Source organism: Heptranchias perlo, chromosome 2 (genome assembly GCF_035084215.1).
Source record: "Heptranchias perlo isolate sHepPer1 chromosome 2, sHepPer1.hap1, whole genome shotgun sequence".
Classification (NCBI taxonomy): Eukaryota; Metazoa; Chordata; class Chondrichthyes; order Hexanchiformes; family Hexanchidae; genus Heptranchias; species Heptranchias perlo.
In genome coordinates, this window is record NC_090326.1 from 156,602,873 (window position 1) to 156,616,971 (window position 14,099).

Sequence of the window (14,099 nt, forward strand, 5' to 3'; positions counted from 1 at the left end):
GTACCTGGGAGGGCGCGGCAGGTACCTGGGAGGGCGCGGCAGGTACCTGGGAGGGCGCGGCAGGTACCTGGGAGGGCGCGGCAGGTACCTGGGAGGGCGCGGCAGGTACCTGGGAGGGCGCGGCAAATGATGGGATTACATGGCAAGTGCTGGGAGTTCACGGTGAATCCACTTCGTGTCTCAAATGTCTTCAATATACAGGTGGGAATAAAAATAAACAAGCACGTTCTGTAAACTACATTAGCCCATATATTTACACAGGTGGCAGTTTGTAAGTGGAATTCTTTGCCACAAACCGTTGTTGAAACAGAGATAATAGACTATTTTAAAAAGGGAAATTAGTCAGTCGCTTGAAAAAGAGGATTATGAAAGGATACGGGGGTCGATAAAGTGAATGGAATCAATTTGTTGAGATATTGAATATTTCAATATCCTCAACAAATATACATTCCATTGAGGAATAAAAACTCCAGGGGAAAAGTGATCCACCCGTGGTTAACTAAAGAAGTTAAGGATAGTATCAGATTAAAAGAATTGGCCTATAATGTTGCCAAGAAGAGTAGTAAGCCTGAGGATTAGGAGAGTTTTAGAAACCAGCAAAGGACGACCAAAACATTGATAAAAAGGGAGGAAATAGAATATGAAAGTAAACTAGCAAGAAATATAAAATTGGATTGTAAGAGCTTCTACAAGTATGTAAAAAGGAAGACAGTAGCAAAAGTAAATGTTGGTCCCCTAGAGGCTGAGACAGGAGAAATTATAATGTGGAATCAGGAAATGGCAGATGTGTTAAACAAATATTTTGTATCTGTCTTCACAGTAGAAGATACAAAAAACATACCAGAAATAGTGGGGAACCTAGGGTCTAATGAGAGTGAAGAACTTAAAGTGATTAATATCAGTAGAGAAAAAGTTCTTGAGAAACTAATGGAACTAAAAGCCAATAAATCCCCTGGACCTGATGGCCTACATCCGAGGGTTCTAAAAGAGGTGGCTGCAGAGATAGTGGATGCATTGGTTATGATCTTCCAAAATTCCCTAGTTTCTAGAACAGTCCCAGCAGATTGGAAGGTAGCAAATGTTACCCCACTATTCAAGAAAGGAGGGAGAGAGAAAACAGGGAACCACAGGCCAGTTAGCCTGACATCAGTCGTCGGGAAAATGCTGGAATCCATTATTAAGGAAGTGGTAACAGGGCACTTAGAAAATTATAATATGATTAGGCAGAGTCAACATGGTTTTATGAAAGGGAAATCATGTTTGACGAATCTATTAGAGTTTTTTGAGGATGTAACTAGCAGGGTAGATAAAGGCAGAACTATGGATGTAGTATATTTGGATTTTCAAAAGGCATTCGATAAGGTGCCACATAAAAGGTTGTGACGCAAGATAAGGGCTCATAGGATTGGGGGTAACATATTAGCATGAATTTAGGATTGGTTACCAGACAGAAAACAGAGAGTAGGGATAAACGGGTCATTTTCAGGTTGGCAGGCTGTAACTAGTGGCGTACCGCAAGGATCGGTGCTTGGGCCTCAGCTATTTACAATCTATATTAATGACTTAGATGAAGGGACCGAGTGCAATGTATCCAAGTTTGCTGACGATACAAAGCTAGGTGGGAAGGTAAGCTGTGAGGAGGACACAAAGAGTCTGCAAAGGGATATAGACATGTTAGGTGAGTGGGCAAGAAGGTGGCAGATGGAGTATAATGTGGGGAAATGAGAGGTTATTCACTTTGGTGCGAAGAATAGAAAAACAGAATATTTCTGAAATGGTGAGAAACTATTAAATGTTGGTGTCCTCGTACAAGAAACACAAAAAGCTAACGTGCGGGTACAGCAAGCAACTAGGAAGGCAAATGGCATGTTGGCCTTTATTATAAAGGGGGTTGGAGTACAAGAGTAAGGATGTCTTACTACAATTGTACAGGGCTTTGCCGAGACCTCACCTCGAGTACTGCGGATTGTTTTGGTCTCCTTATCTAAGGAAGGATATACTTGCCTTAGAGGCGGTGCAATGAAGGTTCACTAGATTAATTCCTGGGATGAGAGGGTTGTCCTATGAGGAGAGGTTGAGTAGAATGGGCCTATACTCTCTGGAGTTTAGAAGAAGAGAAGTGATCTCATTGAAACATAAGATGCTGAGGGGGCTTGACAGGGTAGATGCTGAGAGGTTGTTTCCCTGGCTGGAGAGTCTAGAACTAGGGGGCATAGTCGCAGGATATGGGGTCGGCCATTTAAGACTGAGATGAGGAGGCATTTCTTCACTCAGAGAGTTGTGAATCTTTGGAATTCTCTACCCCAGAGGGCTGTGGATGCTCAGTCGTTGAGTATATTCAAGGCTGAGATCGATAAATTTTTGGACTCTAGGGGAATCAAGGGATATGGGGATCGGGCAGGAAAGTGGAGTTGGGGGGTTGAAGATCAGCCATGATCTGATTGAATGGCAGAGCAGGCTCGAGGCCTACTCCTGCTCCTATTTCTTATGTTCTTAGACTAGGCAGCTCATGCAGAAGCACCGGCGCAGACCTGATGGGCCGAATGGCCTGTTTCTGTGCTGTAACATTCTATAAATCCATGGCTATATTTGGTTTTTTCTCCTATCGTTCAATCATTGGTGCAGCTGATAGCTGATCCTCTGATTGTTCTTTATATCAACTGAAGGATTCTTCAGGCCTCTATTGTCTCTCCCAATCTACTCATTCTGCATATTAATAACCTCCCCCATTCATCTCCAACCCAATACTGATAACTCCCGTCGGCAATCATCAACTTCCTTCAGATTGCATAACCTCCACATACACAACATCCATTCTTCTGGCAGGGCAAAAGCTGAATCACTACCTCTAGTCTTCCTCCATGTCCTTCAGTGGGGAAATAAAAATCTTGTTTCTCTAATTTATTCAAAAGATACAGGCCTGACTTTCTACAGGGGTTCTTCCAATTACATAGAATTGGATAGAATATATGGCACAGAAACAGGCCATTCGGCCCAACCGGTCCATGCCGACGTTTATGCTCCACACGAGTCTCCACCCACCCCTCTTCATCTAACCCTATCGGCATATCCTTCTATTCCTTTCAACCCCCCCCCCCCCATGCATTTGTCGATCGTCCCCTTAAAAGCCTGTCCTCCCGTAACTTCAGCCAGAGATCAGCAGAAAGCCCCCCGATGTTACGGCAGGAGATTGAGACAACCTCCACAGAAATTTAGGGCCACAATACCTTCACGTTTCCCACAAATTTAATTTACTCTTTTCCATGATCTCAAAACTCTTTGCCTCCCTTAGTCTCTCCTTCCTCCTACAAGCTAAGTGTGTTTAAAATCAAAGGTTGGCGTCAGTAATTACTACTTCCCGATTTACCTCATCTTCCCTTCTATTCTTTTCAACCATATTGGTGTGTGCACTATGAGCTCGGCCCTTCACTTAAGTGTGCCAATAAGAAAAGAAATTTAAACATTTGCTCTCGTTGTTCCCTCTACCTTATGTTATTCCCCCCACCCTCGCCACACACACACACCTCATTCGTTCTTAATTATAATCTTTAGGTGTTAGGGCATAAAACAATACCTCAATGGGAGAAACTAATGTCATTTGTTGGTCAGGCAATTATATGCCACATAATTCAGGCCGAGAGAGTGCTGCATCATCAGAGATACTATCGTTCCAATGAGAACTTACATTAAGGCCATATCTGCCTGTCCTGATGGTTTGACGGATGTTAAAGATCTTATGACACTACGAGCATTCCTTCCAAAAGCACATTAATTGGTCATCGATCTCACTTTTATTTGTGAGATCTTTCTATGTGCAGTATTTCTAGGCCAAGAGAAGATGCTTCCACTTGTGGGGAGACCAACATTAGGGGTCTTATATAAAAGATAGTTATCAATAAATCCAATAGGGGATTCAGGAGAAACGTCTGTATCCAGAGAGTGGTTAGAATGTGGAACTCGCTAGCACAAGGAGTAGTTGAGGCGAATAGCATAGATGCATTTAAGAGGAAGCTAGATAAACACATGAGGGAGAAAGGAATCAAAGGATACGCTGATAGGGTTAGATGAAGTAGGGAGGGAGGAAGCTCGTGTGGAGCATAAACACCAGCATGGACCTGTTGGGCCGAATGGCCTGTTTCTGTGCTGTACATTCTATGTAGTTCTATGTAAAGGCACGTTATGTATCAGAGGATATGGGGCTTGCTTATAGGAATGGTTCGTAACACCGTACCCCAGTAGAATATCCAGCGTAAAACCCAAAAACAAAACATAAAGGACTTACCACTAGGTTTCCAATCACCATGACCAGCATGAAGACGAGGATGCACAACGGCTGCCCAGCCACCTCCATACACTCCCACATGGTTTCGATCCACTCGCCGCACAGAACCCGAAACACGATGAGGAAAGAGTGGAAGAAGTCGTGCATGTGCCAGCGTGGGAGCGTGCAGTTGTTTGAGAACTTGCCAGGACAGGTTTTGTAGCTTTTGCCAAAGAGTTGCATCCCAACCACCGCGAAGATGAAGACAATGATGGCCAGAACAAGGGTCAAGTTGCCCAAAGCGCCCATCGAATTACCAATGATCTTAATGAGCATGTTGAGGGTGGGCCATGATTTTGCCAGCTTAAAGACTCTGAGCTGTGAAGTAAGATTGGATAAAATACGCATTAGACAATGTGTGACACGCGTTGATTAACTGGGTATAAGTAAGACGCAAAGAACGCGTGGAGTAGAAGGAAAGTTTAATGATTGTTTTTGCATCTCGCTGCTTTGAAGCATGCAACCTTTCAACAAGTCAACCGATGGCAAGAGGTCGATTATCTTCAATCCGATTGCATGTTTAAATGAAAATAATTACATTAGATTCTGTTTATCTGACTGAGTACTGTAGTTCAAAGATAAATTCAATGGTAAATACACCGCCTTATGTGCTACAAAATGATGCAAACTAGAACGGTTCTGGGTTTAAACGCTAGGCTGTGCTGATCTCATCTGGAGCGGCAGTAAAGGCACTAATATTGCAATCGGCTCCCCTGGGCTATTGATGGGGGAGAAAAAAACAAACCAAAGCTCTTGCCCGTGATCGCGACCCAGCGCCTCCTGCTGGAAAGTGCGTAGGCGTCAGGTGAGGTCAGGTTTAGGCTTAGGAATGGTGGGTAGCCTTCCGACATTCACTATCTAAGCTCAAGCATGAAGAACGCCCAATTGGATGAGGGTTATTGCTGTTTATGGGACCCATTAGAAGAGGAGAGAAAATCAGGGAGATAAGAGAACACTTCAACTCAGTATTTTTATGGTGTAAACTGAGCAGCTCACAGTGGCTGGTATAATATTACATTTTGCAACTGATGTGCCCAATCAGAGTTGCACATTAGGAACATCGCTGCACATCCGTTATTCTGTTGGTTTCATGTGTAGAAGTATTAAACCGGTGATACTTGGGAATGCTATTGGTGCCATGATGTGATACTTATACAAGGGACATGCTTCATACAGCCATGGTTAAACTTCACATGTTGCGATACTTATACAAGGGCACTCCATCTGATCAGTCAGTGTTAACCCACACGACATGATACTTAGACCGGGGTACTCTGCCTATTGAACAGGGTGTTAAACCACACAATGTGATCTTTAGACCGGGGTACGCTGACAAGGAAAGAGGTATCTGAAAATCCAAAACAGGAAAACGCAAGGAGGGGATTACAAGCTGAGCTCAATGTATGGAATAAGCTCTTCAATGATGGGTGTCATTGAATTGTGGATCAGCCTGTCACCTAGTAGAGTAAGTATTGACTCTGAAGAAGTAATCCAAAGAGAACTGAATTCATAGTCTAGTAGAGAGGTGATTTGGGAGCAGAAAATGGAAACAGTCAGTTTAGGTGCTGGGGAAGAATCAGAATCAAATATTCATCCAATTCCCTTTAGAAAATTATTACTGAATCTGCTTCCACCGCCCTTTCAGGCAGTGCATTCCAGATCATAACTCGCTGGGTAAAAAAAATTGTCGTCTTCCTCTCGCCTCTGATTTTTTTTTGCCAATTATTTTAAATCTGTGTCCTCTGGTTACTGACCCTCCTGCCAGTGGAAACAGTTTCTCCCTATTTACTCTATCAAAACCCCTAATTATTTAGTAGAGGTGTTCAAAATCGAGGTGTTGGAGTGGGCTGGAGTGCCAGTTCTCATTCCTACAAATTCCTATTTTCTTCGAATTGAGAAACTGTGAGAGGGGTTTAAGACTAGGGATTGCTGCTTTGAAGTTATGCTCCACAGGCAGCTCTGCCACTACTCTGTTATTACATTGGCAGTTGCAAGGAAAGGAAGGCAATAGGTTCCCAGAGGTGACCAAATACTTTGTGGTGACTGGGCATTCAGGCTTCCCACAAATGATATATCAATCTGTGCGCATGGGCTGTTCTGGTAATGATGACTGTCCGAGTGAACTTGAGGCTGGAGTCGATGACACATAGTTAACAGAAGCAAAGGGTGACGCAGTATTAGATTCTATAACCTGTGGGTAGGAGTCAGTAAAACAGGTCATACGACACAAGTAATGCTTTGCTCATTTGGACAGGTTTCAATTAGACGTTATTTGAAAGACAAGAGATCCCAGAGGGAATATGGTTCGTTACTCTAAAAGACAATCACAAATGTTGGAGAGGGTGCAGAGGAGATTTACTAGAATGGTACCAGAGATCAGGGATTTCAGTTATCTGGACAGACTAGAGAATCTGGGGTTGTTCTCCTTAGAGCAGAGAAGAGTAAGGGGAGATTTAATAGAGGTGTTCAAAATTATAAGGGGTTTTGATAGAGTAAATGGGGAGAAACTGTTTCCAGTGACCACAGATTTAAAATAATTGGCAAAAAAACCAGAGGGGAGAGAATGAAGACAATTTTTTTTTAAATACAGCGAGTTGTTAGGATCTGGACTGCACTGCCTGAAAGGGTGGTGGAAGCAGATTCAATAGTAACTTTCAAAAGGGAATTGGATAAATACTTGAAAAGGAAAAATTTGCAGGGCTGTGGGGAAAGAGCAGGGGGGAGTGGGACTAATTGGATAGCTCTTTCAAAAGAGCCAGCACATGAATGGCGGCTTCTGTGCTGTTTGATTCTATGTTATTGCTCATGTTTGCAGTTGTTTTAAGTTAACCCTTTCACTGGCTGGTATCATAAATCATCGACTAGCAGACATCCACTTTCAGTCACGGTGATGTAATAAAGCAGGTGTGTACAGAGCAATTGCCTGACTGGTTACCTTTCCTTTTGAGCTTTAGTGAATGAGATGATGTGCTGTGGAGACTGACCAGTGACAAACAGGACAAACCAGCTACCCTTCCACTTAAAGTCTATTTGGGCATTAGGATATTCCATTCCGATATCTGACATTAACGGAAAATAGGAAAGTTGTGCTCTAGCATCATCGTTGAAAGGGGAAACCATTGCCTTAGGGAAAATTTTATACACATTAGGTCGAAATCGCACTGTGTAAATATCAGAACTAACACATTCTTATGACATTCCTGAGTTAACAATTTAAATAAGACATTAACCTGTTTAAAATAAATTAACCTTCGTTAAAACAACGAACAAGCATGTTTCTCCCCACAATAACTTGCATTTATATAGCACCCTCATCGTAGGAAAACGTCCCAAGGTGCTTCACAGGAGCGTTATCAAACAAAATCTGACGCCCAGCCAAAGAAGGATTAATTAGGATGGGTGACCAAAGGCTTGGTTAAAAGAGGTAGGTCCTTAAAAGAGGAGAGAGAAGTGGTGAGGCAGTGGTTTAGGGAGGGAATTCCAAAGCTGAAAGCACGGCCGCCAGTGATGGTGCGTAGGAAGTAGGAGACGTGTAAGAGGTCAGAGTTGGAGGAGCGCAGAGATCTCGGAGGGTTGTAGGGCTGGAGGAGGTTATGGAGAGGCCACGCGGCAACATGAACATGAAGATGAGAATTTTAAAATCGAGGCGTTGCTGGACCGGGAGCCAATGTAGGTCAGCGAGATCAGGGGTGATGAGTGAACGGGACTTGGTACGGGTTAAGATACAGGCAGCAGAGTTTTGGATGACCTCGAGTTTATGGAGGGTGGAAAATGGGAGGCCGGCCAGGAGAGCATTGGAATCGTCATGTCTGGAGGTAGCAAAAGCATGGATCATATTGCACAGCACAATTTCAACCCAAATGCCATTTCTCATTGCCTGTCAGTCAGAAGTGCCAATAGCAAGTAGATGGACTAAAACTCACAATAATGTAAATGTTCTGGAGCACATTAGGTTTCCTTATTTAACATTGAAATTTATCAAATGAACAATATTAATAACTCCCTTATTAGTTCTTCCTTCCCCATTCATTATTTGCTCGTTCCCTTCCATAGAATCAATATCAGAGTAATTAAAATTCCACAGAATCACTGCTGCGCTCTAGTCTTTGCAAATAATGGTTTCCTGTCGACGTGCCTCTTTCTAAAATGTCAGTAAATAACCTGAACCTTCTTTTTGCTACTGACAAAGTGAGCACAGGAACACTGAGTAATTACCTGCTAACCACTCAACCAGAACAGGTACCACTAAGGTGATTACATCCTTGTGTTAAACCTATTCTTGACTCTAAGTGCTTTGATTTCGACGGGGGGGTGGGGCCTTACTGGTTAACACACTCACGTAAAATCCCTTTGAGTGTTATTTTTAGGCAGGCAGTAATCTGTTCCGACATGAACCAATCCGGAAACTCGAACTTGAATCTACAATCAGATGGTTACTATCGGCACAGAAAATTTTACCTGTTTCTGCCTCTCTCTCTCTCTCTCTCTCGCTCTCTCTCTCTCGCTCTCTCTCTCTGACAGAAAGCAAGAATCATAGAATTTACAACACAGAAAGAAGCCCAATACGTCTGAGCCGGTGCTAATTCTTGAAGCTAAAGTCTAATCCCATTTCTAAACCCTTTTTCTCATATCCTTTATTGTTCCAGTGATAATCACAAGTTCATAAACTCCTTGTTGCCAATTCGTCAACCAGTTTTATGATCTTTCACTGTCTAACTTTTCACAATCTTGAAAACCTCTGTTAGATCTCCTGTAGGGATAAATGGAGTTGAGGTACAGATCAGCCATGAGCTAACTGAATGACGGAACAGGCTCGAGGGGCTGAATTGCCTACTCCTGTTCCTAAGGGGCCTGAGGCCGCTGATAAAACAGTGCCAAAACTGAAAAAAAATTGGGAGGGGTGGAAGGACAGTCAGTAGGTGCAGGAGTGATCCTCTTGGCTTCACACCAGAACTGTGGGGCACTGCCAGCCTGGGCTCTTCCCGTCCCGGGATCATCTCCTCCCCCTCCCAGAAATCAATGCTTGGAACTCTTTTCTTTACCATCTACTCTGCTGCCGTCGCCTCGGCCCAAATTGCTGCCGTTGGAACCTGCGAGCTGCTTCCCGACGGCCAACTGGCGCCGGCTCTGTGGAGACGCGGCCTGGCGCCAAATGCCCAGCACGGAGTGAGCGCTCCGCCGACTTGCCGCCCGTTTCAAACACAAGTCCAATTTCTCACCCAGTGGGGTAGATCCGGACTCTGTGCGTCGGTGCGAAAACGGGTGATAGCGAGTCGGCAGTCCATTTCACGTCTCTTATTTCCATTGAAGTCATTCCATCGCACCATGTTCCTGTCGTGTTGCCGCCCTCCCCACCACCTTTACTTACCTTAACTCAGGCATGGGAGGGACTACTTTACATTGAAAAGTCATTAACTCCCGGGTGGTTCCTGACAGCGGGAGTCGGGGAGTGGCCAGAAGAGGCCAAGGTAAGTCTTTCTGTGGAGTCCCTGTGGGCCAGGAAGAGCAGGAATGTTCTCCCGGGCCTTGGGCCTCCTCTGCGCTGAGCCTGTCATGGGGGTTTTGCTCCGGCCCCACGCCCCTGCTCCCGCTCCACACCCCCGCTGTCCCCGAACGTGACCCCCAGTTAAAATCGACCCCAGTCTATCTGGAAACTCTGAAGAGATTTCACTAAACCAGATAACTTCTGTTGTTGGCGAGAAAATGGAAAACAGAAATATTATGTAAGAAAATTAATTACCCTATAGTTTAGCACAGAAGTTGTGAACTATTTATTATTTTATATTACAGCACAAAAAAGAGCTAGCTAAGCTTTAATACCTGTAGAAACATGTGTTATTGCAACTATTCACTAGTTTCTTTACTGTTTAATAATTTTGTTTGTAAGTTAAAGCCTAAAGTGGAGTGGTGTGTTAATCTGCCACTTTCCAAGGACAGAAAGGATTCTGCGGAGGCACAAGACAGAAACAGAATTACAAGGATGATACTAGAACTGTGAGTTTGTAAGTATCAGGAAAGGCTGAGTAGGCTGGGGCTCTTTTCTCTAGAAAAGAGAAAGCTGACTGTTGATCTAATAGAGGTCTTTAGAATTATGAAAGGGTTTGATTGGGTAGACGTAGAGAAGATGTTTCCACTTGTGGGGGAGACCAGAACTAGGAGCCATAAATATAAGATTGTCACTAATAAATCCAATAGGGAATTCAGGAGAAACGTCTTTACCCAGAGAGTGGTTAGAATGTGGATCTCGCTACCACAAGGAGTAGTTGAGGAGAATAGCACGGATGCATTTAAGGGGCAGCTAGATAAACACATGAGGGAGAAAGGAATAGAAGGATATGCAGATGGAGTTAGATGAAATAGGGTGAGAGAAGGCTCACGTGGAGCATAAACACCAGCACAGACCAGTTGGGCCGAATGGCCTGTTTCTGTGCTGTAAATTCTTTGTAATTCTATGTAGCCAGTAGCTGAAGTAATCTAAAAAAAAGGGTTCTCTTTTCGATATCCTGGGCATGTTATGAATTTTACCAAGATATCAAGGCATGAGAAAAACTCTTAAGGATATGGGGAGTTAGGACTCTGCTGTGGGAGTATAGTCTGAAACATAGAAGTCAATAATATATATTATTTTTTAAAAAAGGACAAAATGGATCTGAAACCGTAACATCTCCCACTCCGCTAACCTGTCCATCTCCTCCTGCAATCCCTGGCACTGATTGTTTGCCTTGCCTCTTAGTATCATCAGCAAACTTTAATATCATTCCTCTTGAGCCTATATCCAAATCATTGATTGTAAATGGGAAAGAAAAAAGTTCCAAGCACAGATTCCTGGGACAGACCGCTGTGTTAATTGTATGATTTATATCAATTAGTGTTAATTGTATTCAGGTGGTGGGTGTCCTTCTTATGGGAGAGGTTGGGTAGGGGATGGTGTGTGTGTGTGTGTGTGTGTGTAAGGGGAATCTCTGTGAATGAAGGTTGGAAGCTACTAAGTACAAGGGCTCTAGTATTCTTTCCTTCACCACATGGCTATCCAATTTTAACACGCTAATCATGACCAATGTAAAAAAAAAACATTTGTTTACTCCTACTTTTTTGCTTTCTGTTCTCTTGCCACCTCTATCTATACAGCTACAGTTCTAGCAATGCCACATGCCTCAACTTTTATAACAAGTCTCTTGTATCGCACTTTATCAAGTGCCTTATGAAAATCCATGTACACTGCATCCACTGCATTCCCTTTATCTATACAATCGCTGAATTCCTCAAACAATGCAATTGAATCAGTCAAGCATGATGTGCACTTTATAAATCCACGCTGACTGTCCCTGATTACCCCTTGCCTGTCCAAGTGTTCACTAATTTCATCCTGTATTACGGACTTCAGAAGTCTAACCACAACTAAGGCAAGACAAACTGCAATTCCCTGGTTTATTCCTTACCCCTTTCTTGAACAGGAGTGTAACATTTTCCAGTCCTTTAATACAAAGATATTAGGACATTATGATTTGTGCCTCCGTTACCTTTTCCCAATCAGTATTCTGGTACATATACCATCTTTTCTACTCTTAGCCCCATTAACTGTTGCCTTTGAATAATTATCATCAGTGGAATAATAGACACGCAGATAGATAGTTAAATTTTTAAAATAAATTTTTGAATCCTGATCTTTCAGTAAAGTTTTTATTTTTTCAGCTGTTTGAAGGTTTCATGCTTATTATGTTTCCAACTGGTGAAATTTTTGATTGCTAGGATCCCAAACTATTGGAAGTTCAGCAGTTTGGACTTTTGATTTTTGTGTACCGGGAGCAAAAATGCCATTTGAACCCATGACCTCTACCACCTAGAAGGACAAGGGCAGCAGACGCATGGTAGCACCATCGCCTCCAAGTTCCCCTCCAACTCCACCCCGACTTGGAAATATATCGCCGTTCCTTCAGGGACGCTGGGTCAAAATCCTGGAATTCCCTATCTAACGGCACTGTGGGAGAACCTTCACCTCACGGGCTACAGTGGTTCAAGAAGAAGGCTCGCCACCACCTTCTCAAGGGCAACTAGGTTTGGACAATAAATGCTGGTCTTGCCAGTGACGCCCACATCCCGAGAATGAATTTTTTAAAAATTAAATGGTACAAATGTTGGAGATAATATGTTAAAATTTATTATTAGCTGGCAGGGGATTTTCTAGGCCCAAACTGTAGAGAAATTATGCAGATGATTTTTTAAATAATTAAATATTATAATTAATTATAATTAATAACCTATATTAAAATTCTGAAAGAGCCTCAATGGCCATGAACACGTTCAAAGGTAAACCCATCTATTGATATGTTAGTTACCCATTTACAGCTGCTCAATGGCGTATTCCATCAACAGAATAGGACATGTTAAAAGGGGACAGAAACACATCCGTATGTTATACAAATGCGTTAGGTTTGTGCACTCAGACCTCTGAAGTGCACTGCAGCTGTAACCTCCATTGCAGGCTGGAGAATTTGATCGGGTCCCCAAACATTGGGCAAGGAATGGGGCCCTGGTGAAAGAGTCACTGCTGGTGACTTTTGCACGAGCGGTTGTCTTCAGGTGGACCAGGCAGCTGTTAAAACTGCCTCCCTGTTGAGTTGCAGCAGGAACAGGATCAGTAGCTGGGACTGACAACATTGGAACAGGAGTAGGCCATTCAGCCCTCGAGCCTGTTCCGCCCATTCGATTAGATCATGGCTGGCTGATCTGCACCTCAACCCAATTTATCCGCCTTTGCTCCGTATCCATTGATACCCTTACCTAATCTACCTATCTCATGCTTGAAGGCTCCAATGGTCCCAACATCCACAGCCTTTTGGGAGTAAGAGTTCCAGATTTCTACTATCATTTGTGTGAAAAACTGCTTCCTGATTTTGCTCCTAAATGGCCACGCTCTAATTTTGAGATTATGTCCCCTCGTTCTTGATTCCCCAACTAGAGGAAATAGTTTCTCTCCTTCTACCCTATCAAATCCTTTTAATGTTTTAAACACCTCAATCAAATCACCCCTCAATCTTTTATAATCAAGCAAATACAAGCCAAATTTATGCAACCTGCCCTCATAATTTAACCCTCTAACTTGTTATATTAATGTTGCTTGGACCTATTTATTTAAATGTAAGGAGTCTTACAACACCAGGTTATAGTCTAACAGGAGGAAAGCTCCGAAAGCTTGTGATTTCAAATAAAACTGTTGGACTATAACCTGGTGTTGTAAGATTCCTTACATTTGTCCACCCCAGTCCATCACCGGCATCTCCACATCGTGCCTATTTATTTAAGATGTGGAGATGCCGGTGATGGACTGGGGTGGAAAAATGTAAGGAATCTTACAACACCAGGTTATAGTCCAACAGTTTTATTTTAAAATCACAAGCTTTCGGAGATTATCTCCTTCGTCAGGTGAGTAGTGAATGAGAGGTTCTCAAATCGCATATCTTATATTAGGCTGGGACACCATCACACCAATCAAAGGTGTCGTTGGTGTTCAGACAGGTTAGCCACGGAAAACAGTAGGTCCCAGTATGCTGAATACACAATGTGTCAAATTACACAGACAGAGAGAACGAGACCCGAAAGGCAGAGAGAGAGAGAATTTCCAGTTGTATTAAAAACAGATAACTTTTTTTTCCCTGCTGGTGGGGTTACGTGTAGCGTGACATGAACCCAAGATCCCGGTTGAGGCCGTCCTCATGGGTGCGGAACTTGGCTATCAATTTCTGCTCGACGATTTTGCGTTGTCGTGTGTCTCGAAGGC

At 43.2% G+C, this 14,099-nt stretch overlaps 1 protein-coding gene across 2 annotated transcripts in view; it reads right to left on the reverse strand.

The window, feature by feature from the left end:
• Positions 1-14,099, reverse strand: part of scn5lab (sodium channel, voltage gated, type V-like, alpha b) — a 321,528-nt gene that overhangs the window by 175,227 nt on the left and 132,202 nt on the right. For both annotated transcript variants that reach the window (XM_067967964.1, XM_067967957.1), the window contains one exon: positions 4,283-4,639. In XM_067967964.1, coding sequence (XP_067824065.1) covers positions 4,283-4,639 — 357 coding nt within the window. The remainder of the gene's footprint in view (positions 1-4,282; positions 4,640-14,099) is intronic.